The sequence below is a fragment of the Trachurus japonicus genome, chromosome 10 (genome assembly GCF_045865225.1).
Source record: "Trachurus japonicus isolate A0001 chromosome 10, Traja_1.0".
NCBI classification, from domain to species: Eukaryota; Metazoa; Chordata; class Actinopteri; order Carangiformes; family Carangidae; genus Trachurus; species Trachurus japonicus.
In genome coordinates, this window is record NC_140916.1 from 4,850,742 (window position 1) to 4,865,131 (window position 14,390).

Consider the following 14,390-nt stretch of genomic DNA (forward strand, 5'->3'; position numbering starts at 1 on the left):
GCCAAAACCGCCCTGACTAATCTGATGTTTGTCAAGTCTACAAAACGAATTACCGATCAAACACCACCACTTCTGTGTGCACGCCTCTGCAACTAGTCATGGCTATTGTAGCCGTTAGCTTCGCTGCTGCTGACAGCTAACAGCAGCAGCAAACCAACATCACGACATGAAACTACTCCAGTTAGCTCAGTCATGTTGTTACAAAGATATCCGCTGGAAAAAACATTTTTTTTCATGGGCTGTTTAGTGTTTATTGAGTTATTTAAGACACTGCTAACGGCTAACGGTTAGCCCAGCTAACGTTAATCTACAATGTAATGAATGGAGTGTCATGGCGACACCCAGCGTCGTTCTCCGGAAAGTGGTGGATAGATCCATGCATTTACCGCGACTATGACAACGACTGAAAACCATGGAAACGTAAATGTACAATTCCACCGGAAATACAAGACCAGCTTATTGTGTATGACCTGAGGAAGAGCAATAGCTCGAAACGTTGTCACAATTAAATTATATTTATAGGAGCCCTTGCAGTGTGCGAGCTTTTCTTGATTTTTTTTCGTCTGTTTTTTTTGGCTCTGCACCTGCATACAGTGTTGTCTATGGATGTGCGTGCATTTCTGCTACTTTGCGGCTTATGATTTTGACCATAGATGACGTTCGGAAACTTGTGGATACACGTAGATGCCGCATTCTGGCCTGTCAGGCGCATCAATACGGCCGCCATCTTGGGCCAGGCTTTCTGACCGTAGACGTCTGACCAGCAGTCAGACCCTGTAGAACAGGTTTCAGTGTATGCATGTGGGTGTGTGTCTAAGTATGAAAGTGTATGTTTAATAAAAAAATAAAAATACAATGTTTTGTTGTATCATAAATATACAGCTCTGGAAAAAAATAAGAGACCACTTTCACAAATGTTTCTTAAAAGCATCTCTACATGTATGACAGTCATTCTTTTCTTTTTTAAACACCAACACAAACACAACTCCTTCTCCTTAATGAGACACTGATGAGGTCATCACTTGAACCACATCTGGTTTTATAGGAAGAGAGCCGTTAGAGCCGGAGCTTACCTACAGGTGTGATGCTGGTGGAGGTGTACATGTACATTTTTATGTGATTCTGGCTCCGGTATAAAAACCACTGCTGGGATTAAACATTGACATTATCCCACAAAAACTGATTTATAAACTCTTCCTGAGTTCAAATATTCTTGCTGTGTTCTTTAGGAATAAATATGAACATGTTTTCTTTGCATTATTATTATTCAAGGTCTGAAAAGACTTGATATTTTTTGTTATTTAGACTAGTTTAGTCATTTTCAGCCAATAAAAGCTCTAAATGACAGTATTTTTATTTCAATTTTGGGAGAAATGTGGTCGGTAGTTGATTTTTTTAATTTAATTTTACTCAAACACAGTTAAACCAGAGAAACTGATCATTTTGGGAGTAGTCTCTAAACCAAACGGCTTGAAAATCGGTTGAATATTCAGTGAGTTATGGTGATTTTAATGGTTGACAGACCTCTGCCTCTGTTGACTAATGCAGGAAGTAGACACGGCTTCCCCCTGACCAAGATGGCCGCCGCGTCGCATCGTTCCAATGGACAGCAGCGTCAGAGGCATACATACATCTATGTGTACATATCTATGGATCTATCTGCTGTGTGTTGTTTACTTTTCTCATGAACAAACAGACAAACCAACATGTTGATCTGTGAAAGTCTTTATTAAAAAAACATTGTGATACAGTTAATGTTTGAGTGTTAGTTTGTAGAAGAGCGCCCTCTACCTGCAGACAGGAGCAGCAGGTTGATGACGTCACAGGAAGAAGAAACAAACAAACAGCTGCTGAATTAAAAATAAAGAAAAAAGAACTCGTTTTTGTATTTTGGTCGATTCCTGTTTGTTTTTCTTCGTCCTGACGTCACCGACGGTGACGAAGACAGAAAGCTAGTCACAGAGACTCAGAGTCACTTTGGCTTCTAACTTAAATCAGATATTGCACAAGTTTATTTACAAGAAGACGATTTACGTTTGAGCTGCTCTCAACCGTTCTGGTTCTGGTTCTGGGTCTGGTTCTGGTTCTGGTCACGGTCACGGAGGATCTCAGACGGGACGATTGTCAAAGGCACCAAAGGTTTCAACCACTCAGAACAGTTACAGTACAAAAAATTTGCTTCGCACATGATGTCACACATGATGTCACACACAGGAAGTGACATCATCATTATTAAATCTTGTCAACATGATTTCACATTCTTTAGAAAAAGTTTTTTAGAAATGAATCTGGAGAAAATCAACAGTTACAGACACAGAGCCGTTAAAAAAAGTCATGTACACGTCACAGAACCAATGACCTCGGGTCAGAACGCTAAAACGAAGTTCTCTTCCTTAAAGGGATAGTTCAACATTTTGTCAAATTGGCCCATTGCCATAATCGCTATAATCATAGCAGTAGGTTAGTTACCCCAGGGAGAGTAGCTGCTGGAAATAACGAAGATAATAACACAACGTTACCAGACAGAGTTGTTTTAGAGGGAAATTCATGCAAAACCACTGATGCGCGTTGCCTTCAGGGACAGTTTTTCATCAAGCAGTCTCTGTATTTCCCTCTAAAACAACTCTGTCTGGTAACGTTCTGTTGTTATCTCATAGCGTGGTGAATGTGCAGGTCACAACTTGTCCACCAGAGCGTTGTGGAGTTGTTGGATTGTGTATTTGATGAGTTTGATGAGGGAAACCAAGAAATCCCATGAGACTCCGTAGCGTAGCTCTGAGCAGCTCGCGGCTCTGCTCCGCCGTTCTAAAAATAGCTTGCACCGACAATTAAAGGTAATGAACCTACTGCTATGACTATAGGGATTATGGCAATGGGCCAATTTGACAAAATGTTGAACTATCCCTTTAATGTGAAGTCAGTCGGACAGTTTCAGACCCGGTCCAGACTGCGGGTGGAGCTGCACCAGAACCAGGACGGAGACGAGGACAGATCAACGAAGACGCCGTAGCGTGGACGTAGACGCCGGTTCCTCCAACAGTTAGTGAGTTAAAGACGAGACGCAGGTGAACAACGCTCCGGTTCCTCAAACCGGAGGAAAGTCTGAAAGTGTCTGAACACACGGTCGTCACTTCTGTCCCTCGGCGCCGGTGGCGCCGGCGTCCATGTAGTAGACGTTGACGAGGTGGCGGTTGAGGTGGCGCCGGTACTCCGCCTCCAGAGGGAACGTGCGGTCGCAGAAGATGCACATGTGGCTCTTCAGCTCCGTCGGCGTCGGGATCTCGTCCGTGGGCGTTTCCGGGTCGTTGGGCATCTTGCCGGAACCGGCGCCGCCGTTGCCGTGGAGGCCGGAGTCGTCGCTGCCCTCGGAGGCGCTGTCGCTGATGTCACTTCCTCCCTCGTGGCTGCTGTGGATCCCCTCGTCGTCCTCCGGATCGGCCGCCGCTTTGACTCGCTGCTGGCCCGGCAGCACCAGCGACGGCGCCGACGTGGGTTTACGGAAGACCGGAGGCGATGGCGTGGATGGCGTGCTGGGCGTTGGGGTCGTGGCCTCACCGGCGCTGCAGCCGGGCGCCATCGGAGGCTCCTCAGCCGCCACAGCTGGCGGTTCTGGGCCGGTTCTGGCGGTCTGCTGCGGCTCGTCTTTAGTCGGATCCGGAACAGAGTCGGATTGGAGGCCGGCCGCCGGCGTCTTCCTGGTCTTCTTCTGTGGTGGCGGTGGCGTTCCGTCCTCGGCGGTCCTGACCCGCTTGGACTTGGCTGGCGGCGCCGGCGGCTCAGACGAGTTCACCGTGGACAGATCCAGAGCCTCCGACGCTCGCCGCTTGTTGGCCGCTGCCTTCTCCTTCTCCTTCCGGGTCTTCTCCGGACTCTCCGGGTTCTGCTGAGCTGCTGCTGCTGCTTCCGGGTTTCCTCCCGAGACTTTCTCCGACTTCTTGGATCCAGACTTCCGGGACTTCCTGTTCTCTTTTCCGGCGCCATTGTTCTTCTCCTTCTCCTCTTTCTGCTTCTCTTCGTCTCGAGACACTTTCTGTTTCACCGGTTTTTCTTTCTGTGGCGGTCCAGGTTTCTCCGTCTCCCTCTGGTCTTTCTCCGGTTCCGGTTCCGGTTCCTCCTGGACTGGCGTTTTTTCCACCGGCAGCTTCTTGACCCGTCTCTTGACCTTTCCATCCGTGGCGGCGGTGGCAGCCGTCATCTCCACTGCGGCGGCGACGTCTGCAGCAGGCGTGTCGTGGACCTTCTCGCTCTTCTTCTGCCTCGTCGTCGCCTTCTTCTCCGGATCCGACTTGTCCTTCGGTTTCGCCGGCGGCTTCTCGCTCTCGGACCGTCTCTGAGTCCTGTACGGTGCGTCGCTCTGCGCAGGCGCCATGGCGACGGCAGTGGCGGCGGGCCGGCTGCTCTTCCTGATGGACAGGTTGATGGGGCTCGTCGGCTCCGCGGCCTCGTCCTCGTCCTCCAGCTCGTCGAAGTCCTCGTCCACGCCAGAGGAGCTGTCCAACTTGCCGGTGGTCGCGTTGGTTCTGGCGTCCGGAATGTCGTCGCCGCCGCCGGGCTTCTTGATGCGCAGCTTGACCTTGGAGACGTCGCAGCCGGAGACGTCGCAGCCGGAGTGGCGAGACTTGATGTGGTACTGCAGGTTGCACTTCTTGGAGGCGGCGTACTTGCAGAGCGGACAGAGGAACTGGCGAGGATTCAGGTGCAGCTCCACGTGCTTCTTGAAGTTGCTGCGGTCGGCCGTCTTGTAGTCGCAGTACGGACACGACAGCGGCTTCGGCCCGTTGTGCACCTGCCGGGCGTGCCGCGTCACCTCGTGCTGATTGGCCGCCAGGTAGTTGCAGCTCTCGCACTTGAAGGGTCGCTCACCTGCAGCGGACGGACGGAGAGGAAGAGGAAGAGGTTAGGATGCTGCTGCCGTGGCGATGGGAACAGGCTAACAGTCTAATACTGCGTTCATTACAACTCGGAGGTCGGGATTCCCAACTTGGAAATTTCCGACCTCCAACATCATTGCATTCACGCTGCAGGAACTCGGAAGAGAAAAAACATGGATACCCGAAGTAAGTTTGACATGTTGTGTATGCAGCAGCAAATTATGTTTATTTTGGAGGCAAATGAAGAGGAGAGGAGACGCCGCGGACGAGTGCACATACGGTAATGTTATAGCCTTGATAACAGTTAAACGTTATTTCCGTCACATACGAGGACCGCAATTTCACACCATACAACAATCACAGCTTAATATAAACATATTTCATATAGGCTACTGCAATAACACACAAAAATATGCATTCAAACCTCAACAAATAACTTAAAATTTCTAAATTCTAACCGTTTAAGATGAGGGCTTTTTTCCGACTTCAGAGTAAAAAACGAGCTCCGAGTTGTAAAAAATGAATTGAACGGCGTCGAACTCGGAAATTACAGGTCGGAAACTTGGGTATCATATCAGAGCTCCGACTTGACGCCACGACAACATCAAAACATGGCAGCCCTCGTCTTAAACGGTTAGAATTTGGACATTTTAAGTTATTTGTTGAGGTTTGAATGCATATTTTTGTGTATTATTGCAGTAGCCTATATGAAATGCGTTTATATTAAGCTGTGATTGTTGTATGGTGTGAAATTGTGTTCCTCGTATGTGACGGAAATAACGTTTAACTGTTATCAAGGCTGTAACATTATATGTGCACTCATCTGCAGCGTCTCCTCTCCTCCAAAATAAACATAATTTACTGCTGCATTGATTTTTCGTATTCAGCTATGAGCCACAACAATACGCCAAAATTCCTTCAGGTAGCCATGTTTTTTTCTCCCGAGTTCCTGCAGCGTGAACGCAATGATGTCGGAAGTCGGAAATTTTTGAGTTGGGATTTCCGACCTCCGAGTTGTTATGAACGCAGCATGAGGCCGACGTCATCTCTGAGCCAATCTCTGAGTGAATGTGATGTCAGTTTTAATGACATCATCACTCGGCAATCCGCCTCAGAACTGATGATGTCACCACACAAACACACACACAAACAACTGATTAATAACAACAGACACTGAACACAACACACACCACAGGGTTACTATGGTTACCGTGTTAATCCACAGGTCAGTGAAGGCAGCACGGAGAGAGAGAAGAACAGACTGTCAGTTCTGTCAGTGGTTCAGTCAGTAGTTTAGTCTGTAGTTCTGTCAGTAGTTGTGTCAGTAGTTCTGTCAGTAGTTGTTTTGTCAGTAGTTCAGTTTGTAGTTTAGTCAGTAGTTCTGTCAGTAGTTCAGTCTGTAGTAGTTGTGTCAGTGGTTCAGTCAGTAGTTGAGTCTGTAGTTGTGTCAATGGTTCAGTCTGTAGTTCTGTCTGTAGTAGTTGTGTCAGTGGTTCAGTCAGTAGTTGTGTCTGTAGTTGTGTGGTTCTATCAGTAGTTCAGTCTGCAGTTCTGTCAGTAGTTTATTCAGTAGTTCTGTCAGTATTTTATTCAGTAGTTCTGTCAGTAGTTCAGTCTGTAGTTCAGTCAGTAGTTCAGTCTGTAGTTCAGTCTGTAGTTCTGTCTGTAGTTGAGTCTGTAGTTGAGTCTGTAGTTGAGTCTGTAGTTGAGTCTGTAGTTCTGTCTGTAGTTCAGTCTGTAGTTCAGTCAGTAGTCCAGTCAGTGGTTCTGTCAGTAGTTCAGTCAGTAGTTGTTAGGCCTGTAACGATACACGTGTCGAAACCAAAACCGCGACACTCTAAGACACGAACCTGTGTCGCCAATGAAATGGCAGAACCGCGACACACCCATTCCAACGCTCCCTGTCTGTTTTTTTGCTTTGACCCCTAGGTACATGGCACAGATGGCAAGCTTGTTTCCTAAACTTAAATAGTCTCCACAATGGAGTTAAGTTCTGTTTATTTTTTAACAGTATTTTGATTGAGAAAAGAGAATAGTTTCTCTGTTTTTAATTTATTATTGTCATGACCCCCCCCCCTCCACGTCGGAGTCAACATCGGAAAAAAAAGTAGGCACCGGACCTGCCGTGCCATGTAAAAAAAAAAAAAACACACACAAAAAAACTGACAGCGAATGATTGTCATGACTTCCTGTATCTGGCCCTTCAAATTAAAAGCCCTATAGCCTTTCATATACAGTTCAGTCATATTGATTTTGACTTGATTTTGACAAGAAAGGGCTTTTTTTTTTCCTGCAACCAATCGACCAATGAGATTTTGGTTGGCTAATGATTTTTTGGTCTATTTGGGTGAAGTTATAATTGTTATTGTTATATATTGTTGTTATAATAAATAATCCAGTTTTTGCTACCAAAATCTCTTCCTTTTTTAACCTTAAAAAATTAGAATTGAATCGAATCGTGTATCGAACCGTGGGTCAGAAATCAAGATACGAATCGAATCGTGACTTTGGTGTATCGTTACAGGCCTAGTAGTTGTGTCAGTAGTTGTTGTGTCAGTGGTTCTGTTACCTGAGTGCGTCCTCATGTGCCTGGTCAGGTGAGTCTTCTGTGAACTGGAGTAGTCGCAGTACGGACACTGGAATGGACGAACACCTGCAACACAACGACATGGTCACATGGTCAGCTGACCCACTCTGGTTCTGACCCGTAGAACCGGAGCAGAACTGACCTGTGTGCGTGCGGATGTGCTGGATGTAGTTGCTCTTGCGGTCGGAGAAGTAGGAGCACTGGCTGCAGGTGTGCAGTTTGCTGGGGAAGTGGTTCCTCAGGTGTTTCCTCCAGTGGTACTGGCTGACGGTGGTGTAGGGGCACAGCGTGCACTTAAACACCCTAAACACACACACACAGACACAGACACACACCCGTTATCCCTGGTCAGCTGCTCTTATTGTGAAGGTGCGTGGTGACGTCTGCTCTTATTGTGAAGTCTGCTCTTATGGACCACTTGCACAATGTAGTGTGACGTACTTCCGCTTTAAGAAGTTACGGTCCACTCACTTCCGGCGCTCATCTTTACCATAGTGCTGCTGTATTTAGATTAGCCTACATCTAACACTTTACACCTAACTCTCTCATTCTACATTCATAGTTATGTTTGTACATGTTGTTACTAGCATAGTCAGTTCAGTTTGTATTTTTATATATAGTAGTCGAAGCATTTTTATCATTTAATCATTGATCGCATTTTGCCGTTAGCCGCCTGGCTAACTTAGCATACTGGCTTTCATTATTTTTGTACATATTGTTTTAGTGTTCAGTGTGTAGGCCTATATAGTGTTCCGAAAAATTTTGATCATTTTTAATCATCGATCTACTCGTAGTTCGTAGCGTTAGCTTAACCTGCCACTAAGCTCTCAGCTGAGCATCAGCTGATAATGAGTGAAAAGTTATGGAGAACTAAGACATGAGGGGCGAAGAGAGGCTTAAAAAAGTCTTTCTAAACTCCGTAGAGCTGGTTGCACTCTCCATAAACATTACAGTGTTTTTTATTTTTATTTTTTAAATAAAAGACAAGCAGCTAACGGCAAAATGCGATCAATGATTAATGATCACAAATGCTTCGACCAATATAAAAATGCAAACGGAACCGACTATACTAGTAACAATATACTAACATGAATGAAGTGTGAAAGTATTGTTTGTAATTTTATTACGTTTATTAAGTTAGCCAGGCGGCTAACGGCAAAATGCAATCAATGATAAATGATAAAAAATGCTTCACTACTATATATAAAAATACAAACTGAACTGACTATACTAGTAACAACATGTACAAACATAACTATGAATGTAGAATGAGAGAGTTAGGTGTAAAGTGTTACATGTAGGCTAATCTAAATACAGCAGCGCTATGGTAACGATGAGTGCCGGAAGTGAGCGGACCGTAACTTCTTAAAGCGGAAGTACGTCACACTACATTGTGCAAGTGGTCCATTGTGAAGGCACGTGGCGACGTCTGCTCTTATTATGAAGGCGCATGCTGATGTCAGCTCTTATTGTGAAGGTGCATGCCGACTTCCTGTTACCTGTGGTCGTCGCCCTCCTTGCTGTGGTGCTTCAGGTGAGCGATGTAATGGTCGTATCTGTTGGTGTTGTAGCCGCACCGCTCACATCTGATCAGCCCTTTGATGTCGCCCGTCATCGCCATGGCTCCCGTGTCCCCGCCGCCGCCGCCGCCGCCATCTGTGTCGTCCCCGGACTGCGGCGCGGCGTCGTGTGCCTCGGTGTCCTTGGCCCGGGTCTTGCTGCGGCCCTCGACGCGGTTGACGACCATCATCTTGCTGACGCTGTGGCTGCTCAGGTGCTGGACGAAGTCCTGCTCGCTCTGCGCCTGGAAGCTGCACGGCTTACAGTGGAACGGCTTTTTCTTCTTCGCCTCCACCACGCCGCCGCCGCCACCGCCGTCTTTACGCTTCACGTCCCGCTGAGGCGTTCTGGTGGAGGAGGGGCGGAGCTGAGGGTGGCGACGGGACAGGTCCTCAGCGTTGACTCCGCCCACCTGCTCCTCCTCCTCCTCCTCCTCCTCCTCCTCTTCCTCCTCCACCAGCGACGCCTCCATGTTCACACCTGGAGACTCTGGATACTCGATGATACACACCTCCCTGTGGTTCTGGTCGTCATAGCTGTACCTGCACACACAGGTGAGTCAGAACAGGCGAGTCGTTACAGGTGAGTCAGAACAGGTGAGTCAGAACAGGCCAGTCGTTACAGTTGAGTTAGAACAGGCGAGTCGTTACAGGCCAGTCGTTACAGGCCAGTCGTTACAGTTGAGTTAGAACAGGCGAGTCGTTACAGGCGAGTCGTTACAGGCGAGTCGTTACAGGCGAGTTAGAACAGGCGAGTCGTTACAGGCGAGTTAGAACAGGCGAGTCGTTACAGGCGAGTCAGAACAGGTGAGTCGTTACAGGTGAGTCGTGGCATAGTGGTTAAAGCGGCCGCCCCATGTAGAGGCTACAGTCCTCAACGCAGGCGTCCCCGGTTCGAATCCCGCGTCGGGCAGACCTTTCCTGCATGTCATTCCCCCTCTCTCTGCCCCCCCCTTTCCTGTCTATCTCACTATGCACTATCAAATAAAGGCAAAAAGCCAAGAAATATACTTTTATTAAAAAAAAAGAACAGGTGAGTCGTTAATAGGCGAGTCGTTACAGGTGAGTCGTTATGGGTGAGTTAGAACAGGTGAGTCGTTACAGACAAGTCGTTACAGGTGAGTCGTTATGGGTGAGTTAGAACAGGTGAATCGTTACAGGTGAATCGCTACAGGTGATTTGGAACAGGCGAGTTGTTATGGGTGAGTTAGAACAGGTGAGTCGTTACAGGCGAGTCGTTATGGGTGAGTTAGAACAGGTGAATCGTTACAGCCGAGTCGTCACCCAGGTAACGGGTGGATGGGCAGGTCCTGACCTGATGATGCTGTCGTCCTCGCTGTCTGAGTAGCTGCTTCCCACCGTCTTCAGCTCCATCATCTCCTTCTCGTCGGCTGCGCTGCCGTCTCCACCTCCGCCCACACCTATGCCGCCGCCGCCGCCACCTCCGGCCTCGGACGCCGTTACAGCGGCGACGTTGGCCAGCATGACCAGCTGGGGGGCGGGCAGCGTGTTCCTGGGTAGGTCGCTGAGACTCTGGGCGTCCTCCATCAGAGACACGCCCACAGGAAACATCTCCACAGAGAACACGGCCTGAGACGCCATGACGGGTCAGCCCTAAGAGATGACATCACACACACAGGTCAGGTGATGTTCTCCAGGTGTTTAATACGTGACCTGATGATGTCATCACTGTTGTTGTCTGTTCGTGGCGCCAAGGCAACATTTTAAAGGGATACGCCAAAAAAATGTTTCGTGTCTTGCCTCACTCCCGAGTCCATGACCAGCAGATAGACACCATCCTTTCCACTGTGCGTGCAGTAACAAGGGAGATAGAGCCGTATCGCCCGTAATTAGCTTAGCTCAAACACTGGAAGTGTATAGGTAGTGTTAGCCTGCCTCCACCTAAAGTCGCTAATTAGCTTAGCTCAAATTCTGGAAGTGTATAGGTAGTTACTGTGCGTTCACACCAAAAGCTTCCAAAGCGTCAAAAACGCCGGAAGTCAATTCATTTTCAATGAGAGCCCGGTGACACTGAGCGTCTAAACAGGCGTCGCCGCGCTTCCAAAGAGTCCAAAGCGTCCAAAGCTTCCAAAGCGTCACCAGACGAGAAGTTGAGCCAGGTTTAACTTTAGGGTAATTAGCTATGACGCGGTTAAGCGGCAACCGGCGGCAACCTGTCAGAATAGAAATGTCCGTCGGCTGCCTTTTTTTTCTCTTTTTTTGTATTTCGGCTCCCCAATGACCAGCGCGATCGAACTTTGACGTCAGTCACGTGACGAGCGGCCAAAGCGGCTGAAAATATTTGCCGTTTTGGGAGCTGTCTTGTCTGACGCCCACCCTCGAGCGTTTTTGACGCTTTGGAAGCTTTTGGTGTGAACGCACAGTTAGCCTGCCTCCTACCCAAGCTGAAATCAGCTGTCAGAAGATTTCAAAATAAAGCGTCTTTGCTTGAACCCTCCGTTTTGACCGATCTCGTCCCGTTACCGGCATTTGACCGCTCAAGATGCCTTACCGGAGAGTTTTGTCAGCTCTGAGACGAAGATTGGCCCGCCGGTTTCCGTTTAGAGTTGCTGAAGAGTTTCTCTGATGACTTTAGGTGGAGGCAGGCTAACACTACCTATACACTTCCAGTGTTTGAGCTAAGCTAATTACGGGCGATACGGATCCCTTGTTACTGCACGCACAGTTGAAAGGATGGTGTCTATCTGCTGGTCATGGACTCGGGAGTGATGCAAGACACGGGAAAAAAAATGTTGGCGTATCCCTTTAACAGAACGGTGCCTCTGTGATGCTGTTACAATATTCTCCGCTTTCATGACTCTGAGTTGATAACAAACATTAGTTTTTCACCTCGCTTGCACACGGTCTATGAAACGAGTCCATTGTGTTTGCAACCAATGAAGCACTGTATATATTTGTTTTGATTTTCCTCTCTTCATTTCTAACAAACTTGTTTCAGTTTTTTTTTTTGCTGGTATGTGAGATCTGGTGCGTGCCCCGTGCCTTTGCTCTCTCTCTCTCGCTCCTGATCCACATAATAAATTACATTTATTATTTCTTTAGTAAAATTTGCGACATAACAAAATCCTGCTACTGTTTCTACCCTATTGTTTCTACTGTCTCTACTCTTTAAGATGTTTTTTTTTTACTCTTTCTTTCGTCTCTACTATTTTTACTCTTTCTACTGTTGTGTGTTGGAATTTAACCTGAACACGTGACCACGCCCACTCGGCAGATAGACAGGAAGGGTTAAACTCAGGTGCTGCTGGTGATGATGAGCTATAAACTTTAGTAAAAACCTGGTTCTGGTTCTTCTCTGCGTATTTTGTTTCTACACTTAAACAGAACTGATCTGAACTTTCTCTAAAAGTTTCCTCTTCACTTTCTTCCTCCTCTTGTTCCCTCCGCTGCCTCCCTCAACATGAGTCTGTCTGTCGGCCATTTTGAAAACAGCACCACGGCTCCGTCGACAGCGACACACACACACACACACACACACACACACATGGACGGGTGTGTGTGTACGTGTGTTTGTGTGTGTGTCCCAGTTCTTCAGGACTTGAACCCAGACCTTGATCGCAGTGAACAGTCAGAACCATGTTAGTTAAACCCGGTCCAGAGACTCGGTTTGTTCTGGTGGAGCTGGTTCTGGTCAAAATAACCACAACACAACCACATAAATCACATCATAGTCTCAGATGACAATGTGTTTTTTTTAATGTATTTTGCCCTATTTATGTATTTATTGTCCTACTTATTTTTATTATTTTTTAATCTTACCTGATCTTAATTTGCACTGTTTTGCACTTTTCTCCTCACTAACGTTATGCTCGTGTAAATGAATGTGGAGCAATGCAATGGTCGGTCAACTGTAGAAACAGAATCGCCCTATGGGATAAATAAAGTAATCTCAACTCAACTCAACTCGGATTAAAAAGTGAAACTAAACATGTTAATCCGGATTAACGGCCTGAGTCCGGATCAGGACCAGAACCGGACTAACGTTAACCTCCCCGTCTCCGGTGAAGTTGTGATTTTTCAGCCTCCATGTTAAAACTTCACGTTAGTTTGCGGAAGCGTTTTTAAAAAAAAACAGCGACCTGTTGTTGAAAAAAGTTGGACAAAGTGTCTCCGGAGAGTTTCCCCGGAGTGTGGCCGGGTTGTGGAGATGTGAGGCCGGGCAGGGAGCGGCTCGGAGCTCGCTGTTCGGTGCTCGGAGCTCGGCCGTTAGAGTGAGTGTTGTTAGCCATGGTCCTGATCAGCCCCGGACAGCGCCTTCTTCTTCCCCGACTCCATTTTACCCTCAGCACCACCACAACTCTGTTCAACTCTCTCCCAACTCTCCCCACACACTCACACACCGCCTCTAACTCACCCTCTCCTCCGGTCCAAACTTTTCCGTTAGTTTCCGAGACTTTTCTTCCACTTTTTCCGTGTTTTTTAGTTTCTTCTTTTCCGACGCGCGGCGCAGTCAGTCAGAGAAAAGTGTCCACGGAGAAGTTTCCGCACATTCCTCCACAGCGACGTGCTGACGTCACGGCGGCACGTCGGCCCGCGAGCTGCAACTTTGTGTCGTTGAAGATTTTTCCTCAACTTGAACAATATTAGGGGAGACTGGGGACAGTTGCAACACTTTATTTTATTTATTTATTCATTTATTTACATTTTTCTCAGTTACTCAGAGACTTTTTGGACTAGGCTCATCAAACTTTTATAGATTAAACATACATTTGTCAGCTAATTAGTCATACCATTTAAAGATGGTTACATATGACACATCAATCACAATATTCATTTGAATGGAAGAATCCAGGCGTTGCAACTGACCCCAAACGTGGGGACAGTTGCAACACGGATAAGGGACAGTTGCAACATATTAAACATACATTAAATTTCACTAATTAACTTTTGATTTTTATCTCAATAAGCATAGTATTCCTAAAATATGCACAGTCTTACAATAATACTATAGTATTATTTAGTTGTTTAATAATATTTATCAGAGAACAGTTGGAGTTTTGTTTTGCGTCGAACATAGGCCTTGAATCAATGTGCAGAGGTTAACAGTGTTAGCTCAGTGTGAGACAAGAAGAATGGAACTATTTGCAACACAAAAAACGTATATAAACACATAGGCTACTCTACTTTTGGATGATTTATTCACTGTATGACATCAAATAAATTTACTTTTCTCTAATTTTCATAGGAAAATATACATGTGGCTACTTCTGTCCCATAGAATAAGATACAACTAGGCTATAGATACAAATTGCATATTTCATTATAGCAAGTTATCTGGGGAATTATTTTTGAAATCTCTCATGGTTTAATATTATTGGCTGTTATGTTCATCATGAGGAATAAAATAGATAT

The 14,390-nt window shown here is 46.6% G+C and overlaps 1 protein-coding gene across 1 annotated transcript; it reads right to left on the bottom strand.

The window, feature by feature from the left end:
- Positions 1–2,957: 2,957 nt before the first annotated feature.
- On the bottom strand, positions 2,958–13,525 carry rest (RE1-silencing transcription factor). The gene is made up of 7 exons (XM_085788999.1): positions 13,393–13,525; positions 10,333–10,631; positions 8,958–9,560; positions 7,601–7,761; positions 7,441–7,524; positions 3,121–4,863; positions 2,958–3,084 (listed from the first exon to the last, which is right to left on the bottom strand). Exons 2-6 carry the CDS (start codon positions 10,617–10,619, stop codon positions 3,128–3,130), a joined length of 2,871 nt encoding a protein of 956 aa, XP_085645125.1. The 5' UTR covers positions 10,620–10,631; positions 13,393–13,525; the 3' UTR covers positions 2,958–3,084; positions 3,121–3,127.
- Between the last annotated feature and the right edge of the window lie 865 nt (positions 13,526–14,390).

Bases quoted from the DNA above. Each gene is read 5' to 3' on its own strand.
- rest (XM_085788999.1), bottom strand. From the start codon at position 10,619: ATGGCGTCTCAGGCCGTGTTCTCTGTGGAGATGTTTCCTGTGGGCGTG. The intron at 9,561-10,332 runs GTCAGGACCTGC...CTGTGTGTGCAG, and splicing joins GAGGACGACAGCATCATCAG to GTACAGCTATGACGACCAGA. The intron at 7,762-8,957 runs GTAACAGGAAGT...GTGTGTGTTTAG, and splicing joins AAGGAGGGCGACGACCACAG to GGTGTTTAAGTGCACGCTGT.